This window comes from Equus caballus, chromosome 4, assembly GCF_041296265.1.
Source record: "Equus caballus isolate H_3958 breed thoroughbred chromosome 4, TB-T2T, whole genome shotgun sequence".
NCBI lineage: Eukaryota > Metazoa > Chordata > Mammalia > Perissodactyla > Equidae > Equus > Equus caballus.
Genome location: NC_091687.1, coordinates 112,247,076 through 112,261,593, shown reverse-complemented (window position 1 = coordinate 112,261,593; position 14,518 = coordinate 112,247,076). Strand labels below are relative to the sequence as shown.

Below are 14,518 nucleotides of genomic sequence, written 5' to 3'. Positions count from 1 at the left end.
GCTCTGTAAATGTGTTAAACTCACATAACAGAACTTTTCTTACGGAATATTTATCTTGGCGATGGCCCGTCTGTGGTTGCTGGTCTGAGCTTCCTGTCCACCCTCCATGGCTTCCACCTGCATTGATAAATGTCAGGCGGCAAAGGCAGGAAGGGCTCTGGTCTGACAGCGGGTCCCGGGCAATGGAAACCAACGCTGTGAACTTCAGATCCCACGTTCAGTAAGCATTCATGCCCAGCCCGGCCGCAATGGTTGCCTGAGGGGTCACTGGGACCACACCTTCATTTGTCACTGTGTGGCCTGCAATTGCCTTTGTAGGGATGGACGATACTTCCTAATTGAAGACTGTGGCTCGGTGAGGTGTTTTCTAGTCTGGGGAGGGGACACATGTGGGAAGACCTTCCCCAAGAGGCTCCCAGCCAAGACCTTTGGTTAGAGATTAGGTCTGCAGAATGCGGGACCGAAAGGTTTCCACAGAGCCCCCAGCCCGAGGGCTGCAAAACCCTCGAGTTGGTCTCCTTGACCCCGGCCAGACCATGGCTGGGTCCAGAAGCAGCCTGCGTTTTTCTCCTCCATTATAAGAGTTCATTTTTCCTTAGAAATTTTCATTTTAAGGGAATAGTACAGAGACTGGGCAGGATGTAGAATTTCTATTATTAATTTACAAACTATAATCAATGTAAAGGACTAAATGAAAGGGCCGCATGGCCATGTCGCAGAGATTTCTTCAACAGGCAAAGCAGCAGCATCGGGCGGCATCTCTCTGCTCCCTGCTGCCTGTCTGGGGACACCTGGAGACCTTGCGCCTGTGCAGCGAAGGGGACGGGCCGGAGCGAGGAGAGCAAGCACACGAGGGAGCCCACGGCCCGGGGTCCTGCCGTGGCGGCCGCGCAGTGATGTGGCGGGACTCCGTTAGGTGCTGTGATGGAAGATGCACCCCTTCAATGCCGAGTCCCCTCCCCAGGCAGTGGGACTGGTGTGTGTCCACTCCTGGAGGTGTGTTCCTCAGATTGGGGTACTTCAAACTGAACAACTTGGAGTAATCTCTATTTTCGTCACAGATACATAGAGGTGGCCTTGTATGGATCGTTGAGGGAACGGAGGCTGCAGCCTGCCCCCTTACGGTCCAGGGAGTACGCACAGCGTGGCTCCCCAGCTCCGTGATTCTGAAACCGTTGTCACCATTGTGTCTCCACAATTTCTGTTTGTGTGATGCTCATGCAGCAGCCAATGAAGTGAGGCTGGCGTCCTGTGCATCCCACGTCTCAGAGCAGGAAGACGACGCAGGAGAAGGGAAGCGATTTGCCCAAGGTCAGAGCAGTGGAGGAAGGACAATGGACCCTGGGCTGCTGCTCCTGCCCGGGGCGGAGCTTGGACTCCAGCCCGTCAGGCCGTGGCAGCGCGAACGCCTGTGGACGTCCTAAGGTGCACCTTGAAGCAACCGGCGCTTTGGTTGGTCCCATGAACGCTCAGTCGTGAGCCGTGCTGCTTTAGCAACAGCTTGGCTGCGATGAGACACAGACTTTGTGTGGACAGTTTCTCTCCAGACGTGTTCAAAGACTGTCCGTACAGGTGGGCTGCCAATGGCCAGTTTCCCTTCAGACCCGCGTGTGCACAAGAAACCACGTCACTGATCCTAGTGTTTCCAACCAGACACATGGTCGAGCTTCCCACATCTTACTTTCAAAATGTAAGCTTAGCATCATCAGAGCACACCAAGGGAAGCAGTCAAAATGAAGACTGAAAATGCGGATGGTCACAGCAATGCAGTCAGCAAGCACACGGAGAGCGTCCTTCTCCCTTTCTCTCCACCTGTAGCTCCGTCTGCCTGGAAGGCTTTCAGCCCCACCTGGACCTGCACTTTCTTCCACCTCACCGGCCTCCAGCTCCCCGACGTCACGTCTGCCCCAAGGCCGCCCTGACCTCTCGTCCCAGGAGGTTCTTGCTTGCTGGCTTGCTGGGACCTGTGGTCCCGTCCCATGAAACACCTGACAGACGTCAGCCTCCTGGTTTCTCGCGCCCGTTCAGCTCTGGGCTGGACTGTGAGCACCAAGAAGTCAGAGCCTGCTCGTCTTATCAGTCCTGGCATCTACAGTGTTTGACACATGGTGTGTGCTAATAACCAGACGTTGAGTAAGTTAGTATAGTCGCCAATCATCACCTGGTGTGTCGGGCACAATTTTGAAGGCTTGTTCTGAGCATGTTATCTTATTCAGTCCTCACAAGAACTGTCACGTTGGCACTGGTGTCACCACCTCACAGATGAGGCACAGAGAGGTCAGGGGGTGTGCCCAAGGTTGCACAGCCAGCAAGTGCTGAAGCCAGGATTGAGAATTAGGCATTGTGACTCTAGGTGCTGTGAGTGGATGGATGAGTTTGCTGGAAGCCAAGAAAAGAATCAAAGTTGAATATACATTATAGTTTTCATCTCAGTTCCTCTGGGAAACAAACGTCTCCTGGGTCCTGGTTTCTGAGGGGAATCTGTCAGGGTACGGCTGCAACGACCTAGCTGTGCACATCTTGAGGGTCGATTTTGTGGAGATTCTCTTAGTGTCTGCTCTGCTGACGGCCCTCGGAGAAGCCTGGAACACCGCCTTAGCTCACACCTCGAGGGGAGCGCAGCTGCGTGAGGCTGGCCACTGTGCTGAGGGGAGTGCCCTGCTGCCAGCCGCGTGGTCAGGATCAGGACGTCCCGGGGGCACAGGGACCGCCCAGGCCTTGCATGTACAGTGGCTTCACCATCAGGGACCCCCTCAACCTGCCCTCCTGGAGAGAGGTCCTGGGTCATCGCCTCTCAGATGCTCCTGCTTGCTCGTCTGCTGCGGGGGAACTTGAGAGCAGCTGCTCACAATTAAGCGCCCCACCTTTGTAGACGGCTCCTGCTTTCACTTGCAGTTTAAGAGCCTGAGCTCCCTGGGCCACCACCAGGCAGCGAGCTTTCTTAGCCGGGCACGTGCCTCCTCCCGCGGCCTTTGCTCCTCCGTGCAGGGGGAGAGCCCTCACCCTGGGCCACACTCACACGGCCCCCACTCTCTCGCGGGTTCCTCTCTAGAACCAAGGCGCCCAGGGTCCGGGACCCATCGCTGTTGGCTACGGGTAGGGATCAGTTCCTCTTGGATCTTTATCTCAGCTTCCCTACTTTTTAAAAAAATTTATTTTTTTTAAATAAAGACCAACAAGGAGAGGCAGCACTAAGTGGCCATGGGAAGAAAACTGGGCATGAGTCCCGGGTGCAGTCCCACCTCCAAACCCCGCGCTGCCTCCGCAGAGTCTCGCTCGGCCGTGAGTCATCCGTCAGACCGAGGAGTCTGGGTGGACGGTCTGTCGGCTCTTCCAGCTCTGAAATTCTGCGGCTGCGTTAGAAATGTCTTTGAACCCGCCAAGCCCTCAAGAGTTTGTTCTGGTCTAGAGAGTTGTTTTAATTTCTGTTGCACTCACACTTCAGTGTTCCACTGATGAACGGTTGAGGAGTTTCTCCGCGGCAGGCCCCTCGCCGAGCGTTTGGCCTCCATGAACTTCTCTCGTCCTCACAGTAACCACTGCTCCTCCGTCCTTCAAGAGAAACACCCAGGCCCGCGACCTATGACTCGCCCAGTTCACACGGAGGGTTTATGGTCAAGCAAGGCCAGCCCAGTGTCCTCTGCTCCGCGGGGACCAAGGCAAGAACGGAAGCTCGGGTTCTGTGGTCGTCCTTCCCTCCCCGGCACATTCACAGGATGGACACCCAGCTGGCTTGATGCTCTGTTTTTAGTGAGTGGATCTCAAACATCTCAGATCTTCTTCCCCTGAGGAGCTCATTCTGGAGACATGTTCTGAGCTCCCTTAGCCGAAGCTGGGTGTTTTTATTTATTTATTAGTTATTCTTCTAAATGAACTATGTTAAGCCATAGAAGCTACTGTGGAAACATTTGTTGGTGTGCTTTTTCCAGAATCAAGTCATAGTCCGTGTGCATCCGTGGGAAACAAACGAGATGTGTTCCTGGTTACTGGTGTCATCTACCTTGTTAAAATTACCCGCTGGGTCTGGGTTTCTTTCTGTTTTTAAGATTCTGAGAAAACTTGGATGGATTTTTAAACAAACTCATTGTTTGAAAACCACCCGTGAGCCACTGGGCGAGGCAGACCGTGGGGAGGACGGCGGTGCAGATGCAGTCGTGGTTTCTCTCCTCTCTTTTCCACCTGCTGGAGACCTCCTCCCCTCACAGTCGGCCCTTTTGATCCCAAGTTCACCTTTTTTGCTCCTTGTCCCTCGGGGTGCCCGTGACCCGTTGATCTGACAGAGCCGAGGGGTCATGTAGGACGCCGGCCCCAGTCAGCTCCCTCCTCCAGGCCCCTGTAGGGTGGTGCCTGTTCTGGGACCTGAGGAGGCTCGGGAGCACAGTCACGTCTCCCAGGAGCACGGAGCCAAGAGGAGGGACTTCCTATGTGGTGGCAGCTGGCTTTCCGGGCATCTTTAATGCCAAGGAAAGTGGCAGGAAACATGCGAGTGCTCTGTGGTCTTTGGTGTTGCCGAGGTGCTGCAAGGCCTTGACGGCCGGGACAAGCGGATGTGGCCTCCCCTGGACCCGAAATGACAGCCAGGGGCACAGGGAACCGGGCAGCTCTCAACGCCTCCTTCTTCCCGTGAATGTGCTTTGAGCTGCTCTCCTGGGCCCAGATTGTTATACACTTTTTCCTGATATTGCTTTATTTTGATGGCTCGGGTTACAGTGATATTTTCAGTGGGCAAAAGGATGGAATTCATCATTCCGTGACTGCTGGAATACCTCCCAAATGCGATTTTGTCAGTCAGAGCGGTGGGCCGCATCCGGCTGGATCCTCAGTGACGATCAGTAGCTAACGTCCCTTGAATCTGCACATATGAGCTGGCCTGTGCAGGGCCGAGGCCAGCGCATCCCCCCTGGCCCTGGCGTGGTTGAACGTCGCCCGTGCGAGGCGGCCGGGATGCTGCCCTGACCTCACGGAAGTGCGTGAGGCTATCCTGTCATGATTTTCCTTGAGACTAGAGACTTCGCCTTCAGTCGTGTACTCGGAGAGCAAACCATTCCCATTAACCACACTTTCCTCTTCACGTGTGGTGCTGTTTATTCTCTCCTGTGGCGGCTTTCATCGGTTTGTGTGTTGTTTTGGGAAAAAAGGGAAAAACCAAAAAGAGCTTTTTTTCCCTAAACACCCTGACTGTGGCAGCAGTTTCTGTCCTTCCTTGAGCGGTGTCAGTCCCCTCCTCCCACCACGGCCTGCGCTCTGATGAGGAGGAAAGATGCCTAACTTCGCTGATGCTTTATCCTAAGGATGTTCCCACGTGACCGCAGAGTTGGGTCCAGCGGCCCCTTTTTCTGAATCTGTGGGGGGCGTGTGTGTGTGTGCGTACATGTGTATAGCTGTGTGTGTTTCTGCGTGGTGTGTGCGCGCATATGTGTGTGTGGCCTCAGGGCAAATTTTCCCCATGTGCACCGTGGCTCTCGGGCCAGGCAGGCAGATGGGAGGGAGGCCGGCCACACAGGCGCACGGCAGCCCTGACTCATGCTCTCGCTGTCTTGCAGGAGCTGTGCCGGCAGCGCATGGCCGTGCGCACGTCCGACCGCCCCGAGGCCCCGCACACGTCCCGCATCAGCAGCGTCTCCTCCCAGTTCAGCGATGGGCCGATGCCCAGCCCGTCTGCACGGAGCAGCACCTCGTCCTGGTCCGAGGAGCCGGCGCAGCCCAACATGGACATCTCCACCGGCCACATGGTCCTGGTAAGGCCGCTGTCCTCTCCATGGGGAAATGGGTCCAGACAGTCTCTCTGCGAGGGGAGCGAAAGTGAGGGGTTCGTGGCAGCCCCCTCTCCAGCACAGGCTCACTCCCCATGGCCTCTGCACGGTGCAGCCACGGCCTGTTTCATAACCATCACTGACCGAATCTGACCCGTCGGGCAGCTGATAGGCAGGAGGTGCCAGCCCCAGTGCCGGGTCCTGCGTACCACCCCTCAGCTCATGCAGGCACGGGAGTGTGCATGCGCTGGGGCCTTCTCCACACTCCACTCCGGACACCCAGCCTCACGCACACTGAATCGGGAGACTTTGCCCAGGTCGTGCTAGGTGCGCATGGATTAGCACCTACTGTGTGCACTGCTCTCTCAGCCTCTAATAGACAGCAGCTTTTTCCTGGCTCACAGAGCATTGTTTGGGGGCATACATGTCACACACATGCTGCTTATCAGGAAAAGTGACGCCAGGGAGAGGTGAGGGCTTAGAGCTCGGCTCCTGCATGAGAAGCCTTCCTGGGGGCCTCAGTGCAGAAGTCTCCTCGTGGTGAACCACTCGTTGTCCTGCCCTGTCTCCCCTGAGCTGAGGTCGTCCTCACAGGGCCACGCACGGGTGCCTGGGCACTGCTACTTGGGGCATCCTGAATGTCCAAGTTTTATTAAGAGAGAGGTCCGTAGCTCAGTCTTTCTTACTGACCGTCTCCGAAAGACAGGAGAACACGGTGCCCCTGGATCTCCAGGCCACGGGCGCCTTCTGTGTAGTGACTGCATGCCGGCTGTGACTCCTCACGCTGGGGAGGGGCTTCCAGATGAGGGGCAGAGCCCAGTTTCCTTGTTTCTCAGTGTGGGACTGGCCCTGCCAGTTGTTGTTGCTAAACATTTATTGTTGTGGAAAACTTTTCTTACTTGTTTATTTAATAACAACACAGACTGTGGAATTAGACCACAAAAAGCCAATGTCGTAGTCCATGCAGGCTGCTGTAACAAAAATACCGCACACCCAGTGGTTTATAAACAACAGACACTTATTTCTCAGGGTCTGGAGCCTGGAAGTCCGAGATCAAGGTGCCGGGGGATGTGGTGTCTGGTGGGTGCTCTCTTCTGGTCCTCACTGTGTCCTCACATGGCAGAAGGGCCAGGCACTGTCTGGATCTCCTTCATGAGGGCACTAATCCCATCATGAGGGCTCTACTCTCGTGACCTCCTCACTCCCAGACCCCGCCTCCCAATACCATCACATCGGGCGTCAGGATGCACCACGTGAATTTTGAGGGGATGCAAACCTTCAGCCTATAGCAGCCAGGAAACCATGTTGTCACTATAAAGCCCCATTGCAGAGCCTGGAACCCAAGCCTGGGGACACCCTGACGACCTTGGTGGGGCTGAGTGCATCCCAGGGCGGCTCTCACTCCTTGAGTGTCCGAGGCTATGGCGCAGGAAGCACACGAGGTGAGGGACGTGGGGACACTGATGAACCTGGCCCTGGCCTCAGGGATAACTTAAGATGCAGCAAAGTCGAGAAGTTCAGCTTTACGGATCTGCTGAGCTGCGATGACTAGTCCGTCTTCTCTGCTGTCTCTGCCTTCCCCTCCCTTCCCGTCAGACCTCCTGGCCTCCCCAGGACGGAGAGCGCTCCTGCCTGAGGTTGCCTGCTGCCGATGCTCTTCCCGCTGACGCGTCTGGGCTCAATGGAGACGCCTTGCGTCTCCCACACTCCGGGGCAGACAGCTCGCTGCTCACGTAGCAAACCTTTCCTGGGTTGCTGCTGTGTGGCCACCAACTTTGACAGACCCTCTTCTCTTGATACATGGCACTTATATTACTTTAGATCTAAATTTTCAGAAAATATTTCCACATTTGTCCCATTTAGAAAAGGAAGCGCCACCAAAAGTTGAGCTTTCTAATGAGATTCAGTCTTGGGGCCAAACACATTAGCCCAGTGTTTATCTGACGATGGCTGAGGGGAGATGCGTTTAGAGAGCTTTTATTGTATTCTGGTATTATCATATTTCAAGACACTTGAGCTACAATTTGATGATATCTCAAGTCCAAATGGGAAATGAAAATATTGTATTTTTCACAGGAAATTGTGTTTGGCCGTTCACATGTACAGTGGCAAATGCGAAAGGGAGCGTTGTGGTTAATTGAAACGCCTCAGCTCAGGAGCCGACTCAGCCTTTGCCCGGCCGGCCAAATCTTTGTTAGCCTGACAGGAGGTGTCCCCTTTTAGAGGTCATTTAATGCCCCAGCCTCTGACGGGGGCGTGTCTCTAAATGCTCCTCCACCTCACCCAGTGGTCCTGCGAATCTAGAAACCCATTCAGACGTAGAATTTGGGTTCGGCCACCTCCCTGGACTCCCTCTTACAGACTGTGAACTCAAGGGTCTTTCTCGATAACCAAGGCTCTGCTTAAGTTGGATGTCTCCAAGTGCATGTCCCCGACTCCGAGGAATCGGGCGGTGGAGCTCCAGAGCTGGGGGCGCGTGGTGGAGGGTTGTGCACACTGAAAGCCGAGCGGACCCGCCCTGAGCGTGGGCCTCTGCGTGTCTTCTCCTCACGCGAGTCCTGGTGTTCTGTCCTTTCCCCCAGCATCACAGATGAGCGTCTCTCTCAACCCCGGGGTCATCCTCATCCCAAGCATTTTCCCTCGTATGGGAGCTGAGGGACTTGGAGGCGTGTGGCGTTTGCGAGCCCCATTTAGCATTTTCACAGAACTTCTCACCCACTGAAAGTAGGTGAAATGACTCATCTTTTAGGCCTGGAACCCGCAGCCCATTCCCACGGGTAAGGCCGTAGAACACATTCTGATGATTAGACCAGAGTCGTGTTCCAAAGCAACGGGCTCTCTTATTGCCTCGTGGACGGCACTCTCCCTCTCGGCGCAGGCTGTGGAGAGCCTGGTGTGTCAGGACCTCAGGAACGTGCCGGGATAGCTGACCTTCTAACTCATTAAGGCTACAAGGAAGATAATTCTTCAGTGATCAGTCACCTCGACCCTTTAAGAGAACTTCCGTGTTTACCAGACAGCTAACATCATGCTCGTCCTGAACTACACGCCAAGGACTCAGAGACCATCAGATAAATTATGCAGGGTCCAGGCACAGCCCAGGAACCAACTGTTCCTGATACTCAGCTGCTCCCACGAGCATCAGGCAGATGTGACATTTCGACTTAAAGTTCTGATGAAATCAACAGCAAGCCTGTTTACATTTGGACCACAGGATGGAAGCAAGGAGGACCCCACAAAGGAGGAAGGATGTTGGCCAGGTTACCTGGAAAACATACTCGTCACCAAAGCCTGTTGCCACTGTGCAAAATTGGGACATTTTCTTTAGCAAAGGACAGAAAGCATTTTTGAAGGAGTAAGTGGCATAGGAACTTAAAAATCTCGACCCATCACACTGAGTACCATCGGGGGCTGACCTGGGGAAGGCGGAGCTGAGGCCTTAGGAGATGCCCTCAGACCCCGAGCACCCTTCTCCCTCTCCTGGTCACTGTCACTCCTTCCACTGTGGTGTGGGAACGGGGCATGCTGTTGACAGTGCAGATTCTGGGGTCCCATAAACTTGGGAGCAAACTGGGAAGCTCAGCTGCTTCCTGCTTCCATGTCCCTGGACAAATCCTTAACCTCTGTTTTCTCATCTGCAAAACAGGCTTCGTAATCATGCTTCCTATTAGGGTTCCTGTGAGAGTCAGACAAGATGAGCATGTAATGCTGCGCGTTGTAAACCTCACAGGTGTCATTTACCGCAACTGTAATTATTAAGCTGGACAGGATGATGGCAAAGAAACAGAACCAACTTTATTTTGATGAGATTAAGGGAAAAATGGCCGTATCTACAGGGAAAATGTCACATCTACCTGGAAACTGGCAGCCCCGGGTACAGAGAGAAGGGTGCATTTGGGAACTTGTAGGATTGAGAAGTGCGAGCCCAAGAAAGGGGGTGCCTGGGAGGCTGGGACTGTGGACTCTTCTGTTCGGTAAGTTGAGGCCACGCTGGGTGTGAGAAAGGTGGCAGGTGAGGCTGGCCTGGCCTGGGCTGGGAGCTCCACGGTGTTGGCAGAAGGAATGGAGGAGCTGGGAGGGAGATGGGAGGGGCACACCACCATACGTCTCTGCAGAAGTGTTCAGGAGGCCCTGTGGCCGTGTCTGATCAGGGCCAGTCCAGGACTCTGAGGAACAAGTGACCGTGTTGGAGTAGCTCTGGAACTGTTATGAGCATGGCCTCTTAAGAAATTCCATCGCATCCTTCAGGTAAAGAGTCACCCTTGACATTGTCTTTTAAAAGGATCTGTGTGGGTATCACATTCATTTCAGAAGACCGATGTTTCAGCGTGACTGCTTGTAGGCGGCGCCGAGAGCAGATGTCCATCCTGAGTACTGACCCGACAGGAGCCGGTGCGAAGCAGCCTCACAGGAAACACACTCGCACACGTGTTTGCAGAGAGGAGCTGCGAGGACACGTCTCAGACTCTGCATTCAAGGGCTGGAAAGCTAGACAAGAACAGTGTTTGGGGAGCGGGAATATGAAGAAAAAGTTGGATAATACTCTCTCCACTAGATGTGAGGAATGTAGAACTTGATTCAGGAAATGGTGCTGCAGAGTCCTTTTTAAAAAGACCTCTTCACCCTGTTGAAGGGGCGAGCATGGGCTGCAATTCCTGCCTGCCCTTTGTTCCTGGAAAATGCGATCCGACTACAGACGAACGCCACTGAGAGTTTATGTGATCATGTGAGACCCACTGTCAAGTAGGAGCTGCTGCTGGTGCCATTTCATAGACAGAGACGGTACAACTGAGAGCAGTGAGGTAAATGCGTGAAAAATGAACAGTCACGACGTTGCAAAAAGTGACCAAAGGCTTCATCATAGAAGACAGGGAGTGAACGTCCCCGAAGCAAGAAGAGTTTGGGGATGGCTGGGAGCTAAAGGCCCCCGGGGGTAAAGTACGGGGTGGAAATGGCCTGGCTGCGGCACCCAGGACCAGCTCACGTCCCCTCCTCTGCGCCTGAGTCCCGTGGAGGAGCCTCGTTTCGCAACGTGTTGCGCTTTGCGTGATCCCTCTCTCTGATAGTTTGTTTCCCACCAGGCTCCTTGGCTGACGCTTGTTTAGACTTGTCAGTGGTAGAAGTTAATCGCTTAACCGGGAAGGCTCCTTGGAGGCACGGGGACCGTCTCTCCCCAGAGGCTGTGAGTCAGTGCGAGGGAGCGGAGGCGGGCAGGTCTGTCCAGGTGGCCGTGGGTGAGGCTGGGCCCCGGTGTCTCCGTCTTTACACTCAGCACCTTATACTTGTAAACGGATTCGTTCCACAGGTCCTCGCCATGCGCTTCCTGGCCCTGCGCTCTGGGACAACTGCTCACTGTCCTGTGATGAAGTTGCCTGGGCTGCCACAAGGTTGACACCCGGCCAGCCTTCCCCCGGGGCCACTCCTGCTCACTGACTTAGGCAGCGAGTAAGGCCTAAACCATCCCATGAGCCGTGGGCCCTCCCGTGGCCGTGGGACATGTGCTCCCAGAAGCGGCTCGTGCTGGGAGGCGCATAGTTCTGCGTGGAAGTTGTTTCTCACTGTTTTAACACTGCTGGTCTTTAGACAGGCTTCCTGGGAGTGAGCCGGCACAAAGGCGTCGAAGGATGCCCTTGGCCAGCACTCCCGGCGCGGTGGGCATAGATGTAAATCACTTGCCCGGCGCGGTGGGCATAGATGTAAGTCACTTGTTGGGGTCTTTCTCCGGGGGGCAGCCCTGTGAAGCCTTCACGTGCCACACGTGCCACGGTGTCAGCTCAGGTCCTGGGGCTACAGTAAGTCTGCGGAGCAGGAGGGTGAGGAATGAGATGAGTTAGGGTGAGAGGAACATGCAGGTGTGGGAACCGCCAGCTCTGATGACCTTAGGAGGTTTCCTGAGGTTGGTGCTTTCAGCCTGGAGAACCACTTAAGAGCAGCATGGATTGTCAGTTGAGTCCATTTGGATAGAATTGATCTGACCACCAACGGCGGCCGTGGCCTGGGGCTGGCCCTCACCTGCAAGGCCTGGAAGGCTTGTCCTAACTTCCTCCCTCGCCTTGGGTGGTTTTCCTGGGGCTCCTGGGTCTCATTCCAGACCACTCCCGTATCCACATAGTTTCTCACCCGGTCACAGCTCTGCCATCTAATCGCACCTGCCACTGAGATGCTCTTGGGGGCCAGAAATCAGTCAGCCCCCCGATTTCACTGCTCATAGGCCCCTCAAGTCCCAGGAAGACCCCAGGATAAGAACCAGGAGACCTGATTAATTCAACAAGACAATGTGCATGCCTAGTGTGTGCCTTGCACAGAGTAGGTGTTTAACTGGTGATCAGTGGGAACCCTTGCTCTGCCACCTCAGAGTTTGTGGGGTGCGGGCCCCATCCTCTCTGTCATCACCCCTCAAAGGAGGGTGTTCATCCAGCTGTCTCCAAAGGGAGAGTAATTTCCAGCTCTAAATCCTGCATCTTCTTTTGTTCTTTTGAGAAAGATTAGCCCTGAGCTAACATCTGACTCCAATCCTCCTCTTTCTGCTGAGGAAGATTGGCCCTGAGCTAACATCTGCACCCATCTTCCTCTATTTTACATGTGGGCTTGATAAGTGGTGCATAGGTCTGCACCTGGGATCCGAACCCGCGAACCACAGGCCGCCAAAGCAGAGCACACACACAGCTGCTGCGCCACTGGGCCAGCCCCTAAATCCTGCATCTTCTTAAAAGAAAGTTTACAGTGACCTGAGTTTATGGTTTTCTTAGCATTTTCCTGTTGATGTGTCCCAGCCACGCAGGTGCAAGGGTGTGTTTTGTGTGTTTAATGAAAACAGTTTAATAACAACCTGGTGCCCATGGTGGGAAGGTGAGCAGTTGAGAGCAGGTCTTCCCTCTCATGTTGTGACTTCTGGGACCCCAGCCCCTCTCCTAGAGCCAATGTCATCATAGAGTTTTTGTGATATACTGTTCTGCACGTGACACTGTGTCTAGGAGATGGCCCCGTATGAGTCCATGTGACTCTGCTCATTTTCCGAACAGTCATATATTATTCTGTTGTTTAATGTATAATAATTTATTTATTGTATAACTATTAAGGATGATTTAGGCAACCTTCAAACGTTGCCGCTCCAAACAGCACAGCATATATGAAAATAGTTGTAGGTTCAATTTCTAGAAGAAAGACCCTTGCTCATAGAGTATGCTTGTCATTTATGTTGAGAGGTATTGCCCAGTTTCCTGCCAAAATGTTTGACTAACTGATGCTCCTGCCAACTGTGCAGAAAATGGTGCCTTTGTCTCAGACCTTCTCAACCCTGGGTGTTGGCCAACCTTGATTTTTGCCACTGGTGAGGAGGAATGCTATTTCAAAGTAGTTTTAATTTACATTTCCCTTGCTATTCATGAGATTGAGCATCTTTTCATATGTTTGGGAGCAATTTTTTGTTCCTTCCAGGAATGGTTTCAGAAATGTCCCTCATGGGCTGCAGGGCCATCGACCTCTGAAGCCTGTCGAGTAAAAGTCTTGCACATTTTTTACACGGCACCAACCACGCATGCCAACGGGAGTTTGCCCACCTTGACAACGTGGTGAAACCAGTTGACTCTTGTCTCTCCTCTCTGTGCCCAGCTGTTAGAGCACACGTGAGAGTCAGCCCCACTGTCTGTGAGAGAGGCAGCGATAGCGACTGACTTGGGTCAAGTCTCAGGAAGACCAAAACCACCCTCTGAAAAGTCACACCAGGATAACGATTTGACTTACCGAACTGGAAGGCAGGCAGGCCAGATGCCTGGACACGTGTGTTTCCTGTGTGTAAGAATCACATGAGTATTCTGAGATGGGGCAGAGAGTGCTGCTTCAGTTTCTAAAAGTGACTCGCCCTGTGATGTCAGTGAGAAGCGCGGCCCCTGGAAGGCTTGAGAGCCTGGCTCTTCTGGGGTCTTTGGACCTCAAGGGGTCTGTGTTAGTCAGCTGGGGTGAGCATCACAAAGTCCCACAGGCTGGGCAGCTAAACCACAGACATTCACTGTCTCTGAGTCCTGGAGGCTTGAAGTCCAGGATCAAGGTGTCGGCAGGGCTGGTTTCTCCTGAGGCCTCTCTGCATGGTGTGTGGATAGCCATGTTCTCACTGTGTCCTTGCGTGGTCATCCCTCTGTGAGAGATGGTGTCCTCATCTCCTCTTCTTATAAGGATACCTGTCCTGTTGGATCAGGGGCCACCCTCATGACCGCATTGTACCTTCATCAGCTCTTCAAAGGCCCTGTCTCCACATACAGCCACATTCCAAGGTGCTGGGAGTTGGGGCTTCTCCATATGAATTTGGGGGACACAATTAGCCCCTGACAAGGACTGGTGCTTGAACTCACCAGTGTTTTCTGGCAGCTTGAGGTTAGTGAGAGGACGCAGTCTTCTTTCTATAGCCCACAATGGGTATTGTTTCCATCTCCCCCAAGTACGTGGTGGCTGAGTGAGAGGCAGGCTGACTCCTGGGCCCCGGTGCCTCTACCTGCAGCCTGCGCCTCCCCACGCCACCCCCACCAGCTAGGACGGAGCCTCTGCGCCTGAGCAAGAGGCTGTGAGCCGTTACCGTCTCCTCTTCCTCCTGGGCACAGCTCAGCTTTCCCTGTCAGAGCCTGACCTCCCACCCATCAGGGTGCTCTGGGAGGTGTATCTCCAGGACCGTCCTAGGGGGGTGGGTGGCCCACGAGTGTTAAAACATTTAAATGGTAGCACAGGGCAGTTACAGCGTCAGGCCTGTGCATCTCCTCAAGAGCCGGCCCCAA

General features: G+C 54.1%; 1 protein-coding gene across 4 annotated transcripts in view; it reads left to right on the top strand.

Annotated features, from left to right (window-relative positions):
- PTPRN2 (protein tyrosine phosphatase receptor type N2) overlaps positions 1-14,518 on the top strand; it is a 931,942-nt gene that overhangs the window by 831,747 nt on the left and 85,677 nt on the right. For all 4 annotated transcript variants that reach the window (XM_070266124.1, XM_023640190.2, XM_070266125.1 and 1 more), the window contains one exon: positions 5,544-5,738. In XM_070266124.1, the coding sequence (XP_070122225.1) occupies positions 5,544-5,738 (195 nt within the window). The remainder of the gene's footprint in view (positions 1-5,543; positions 5,739-14,518) is intronic.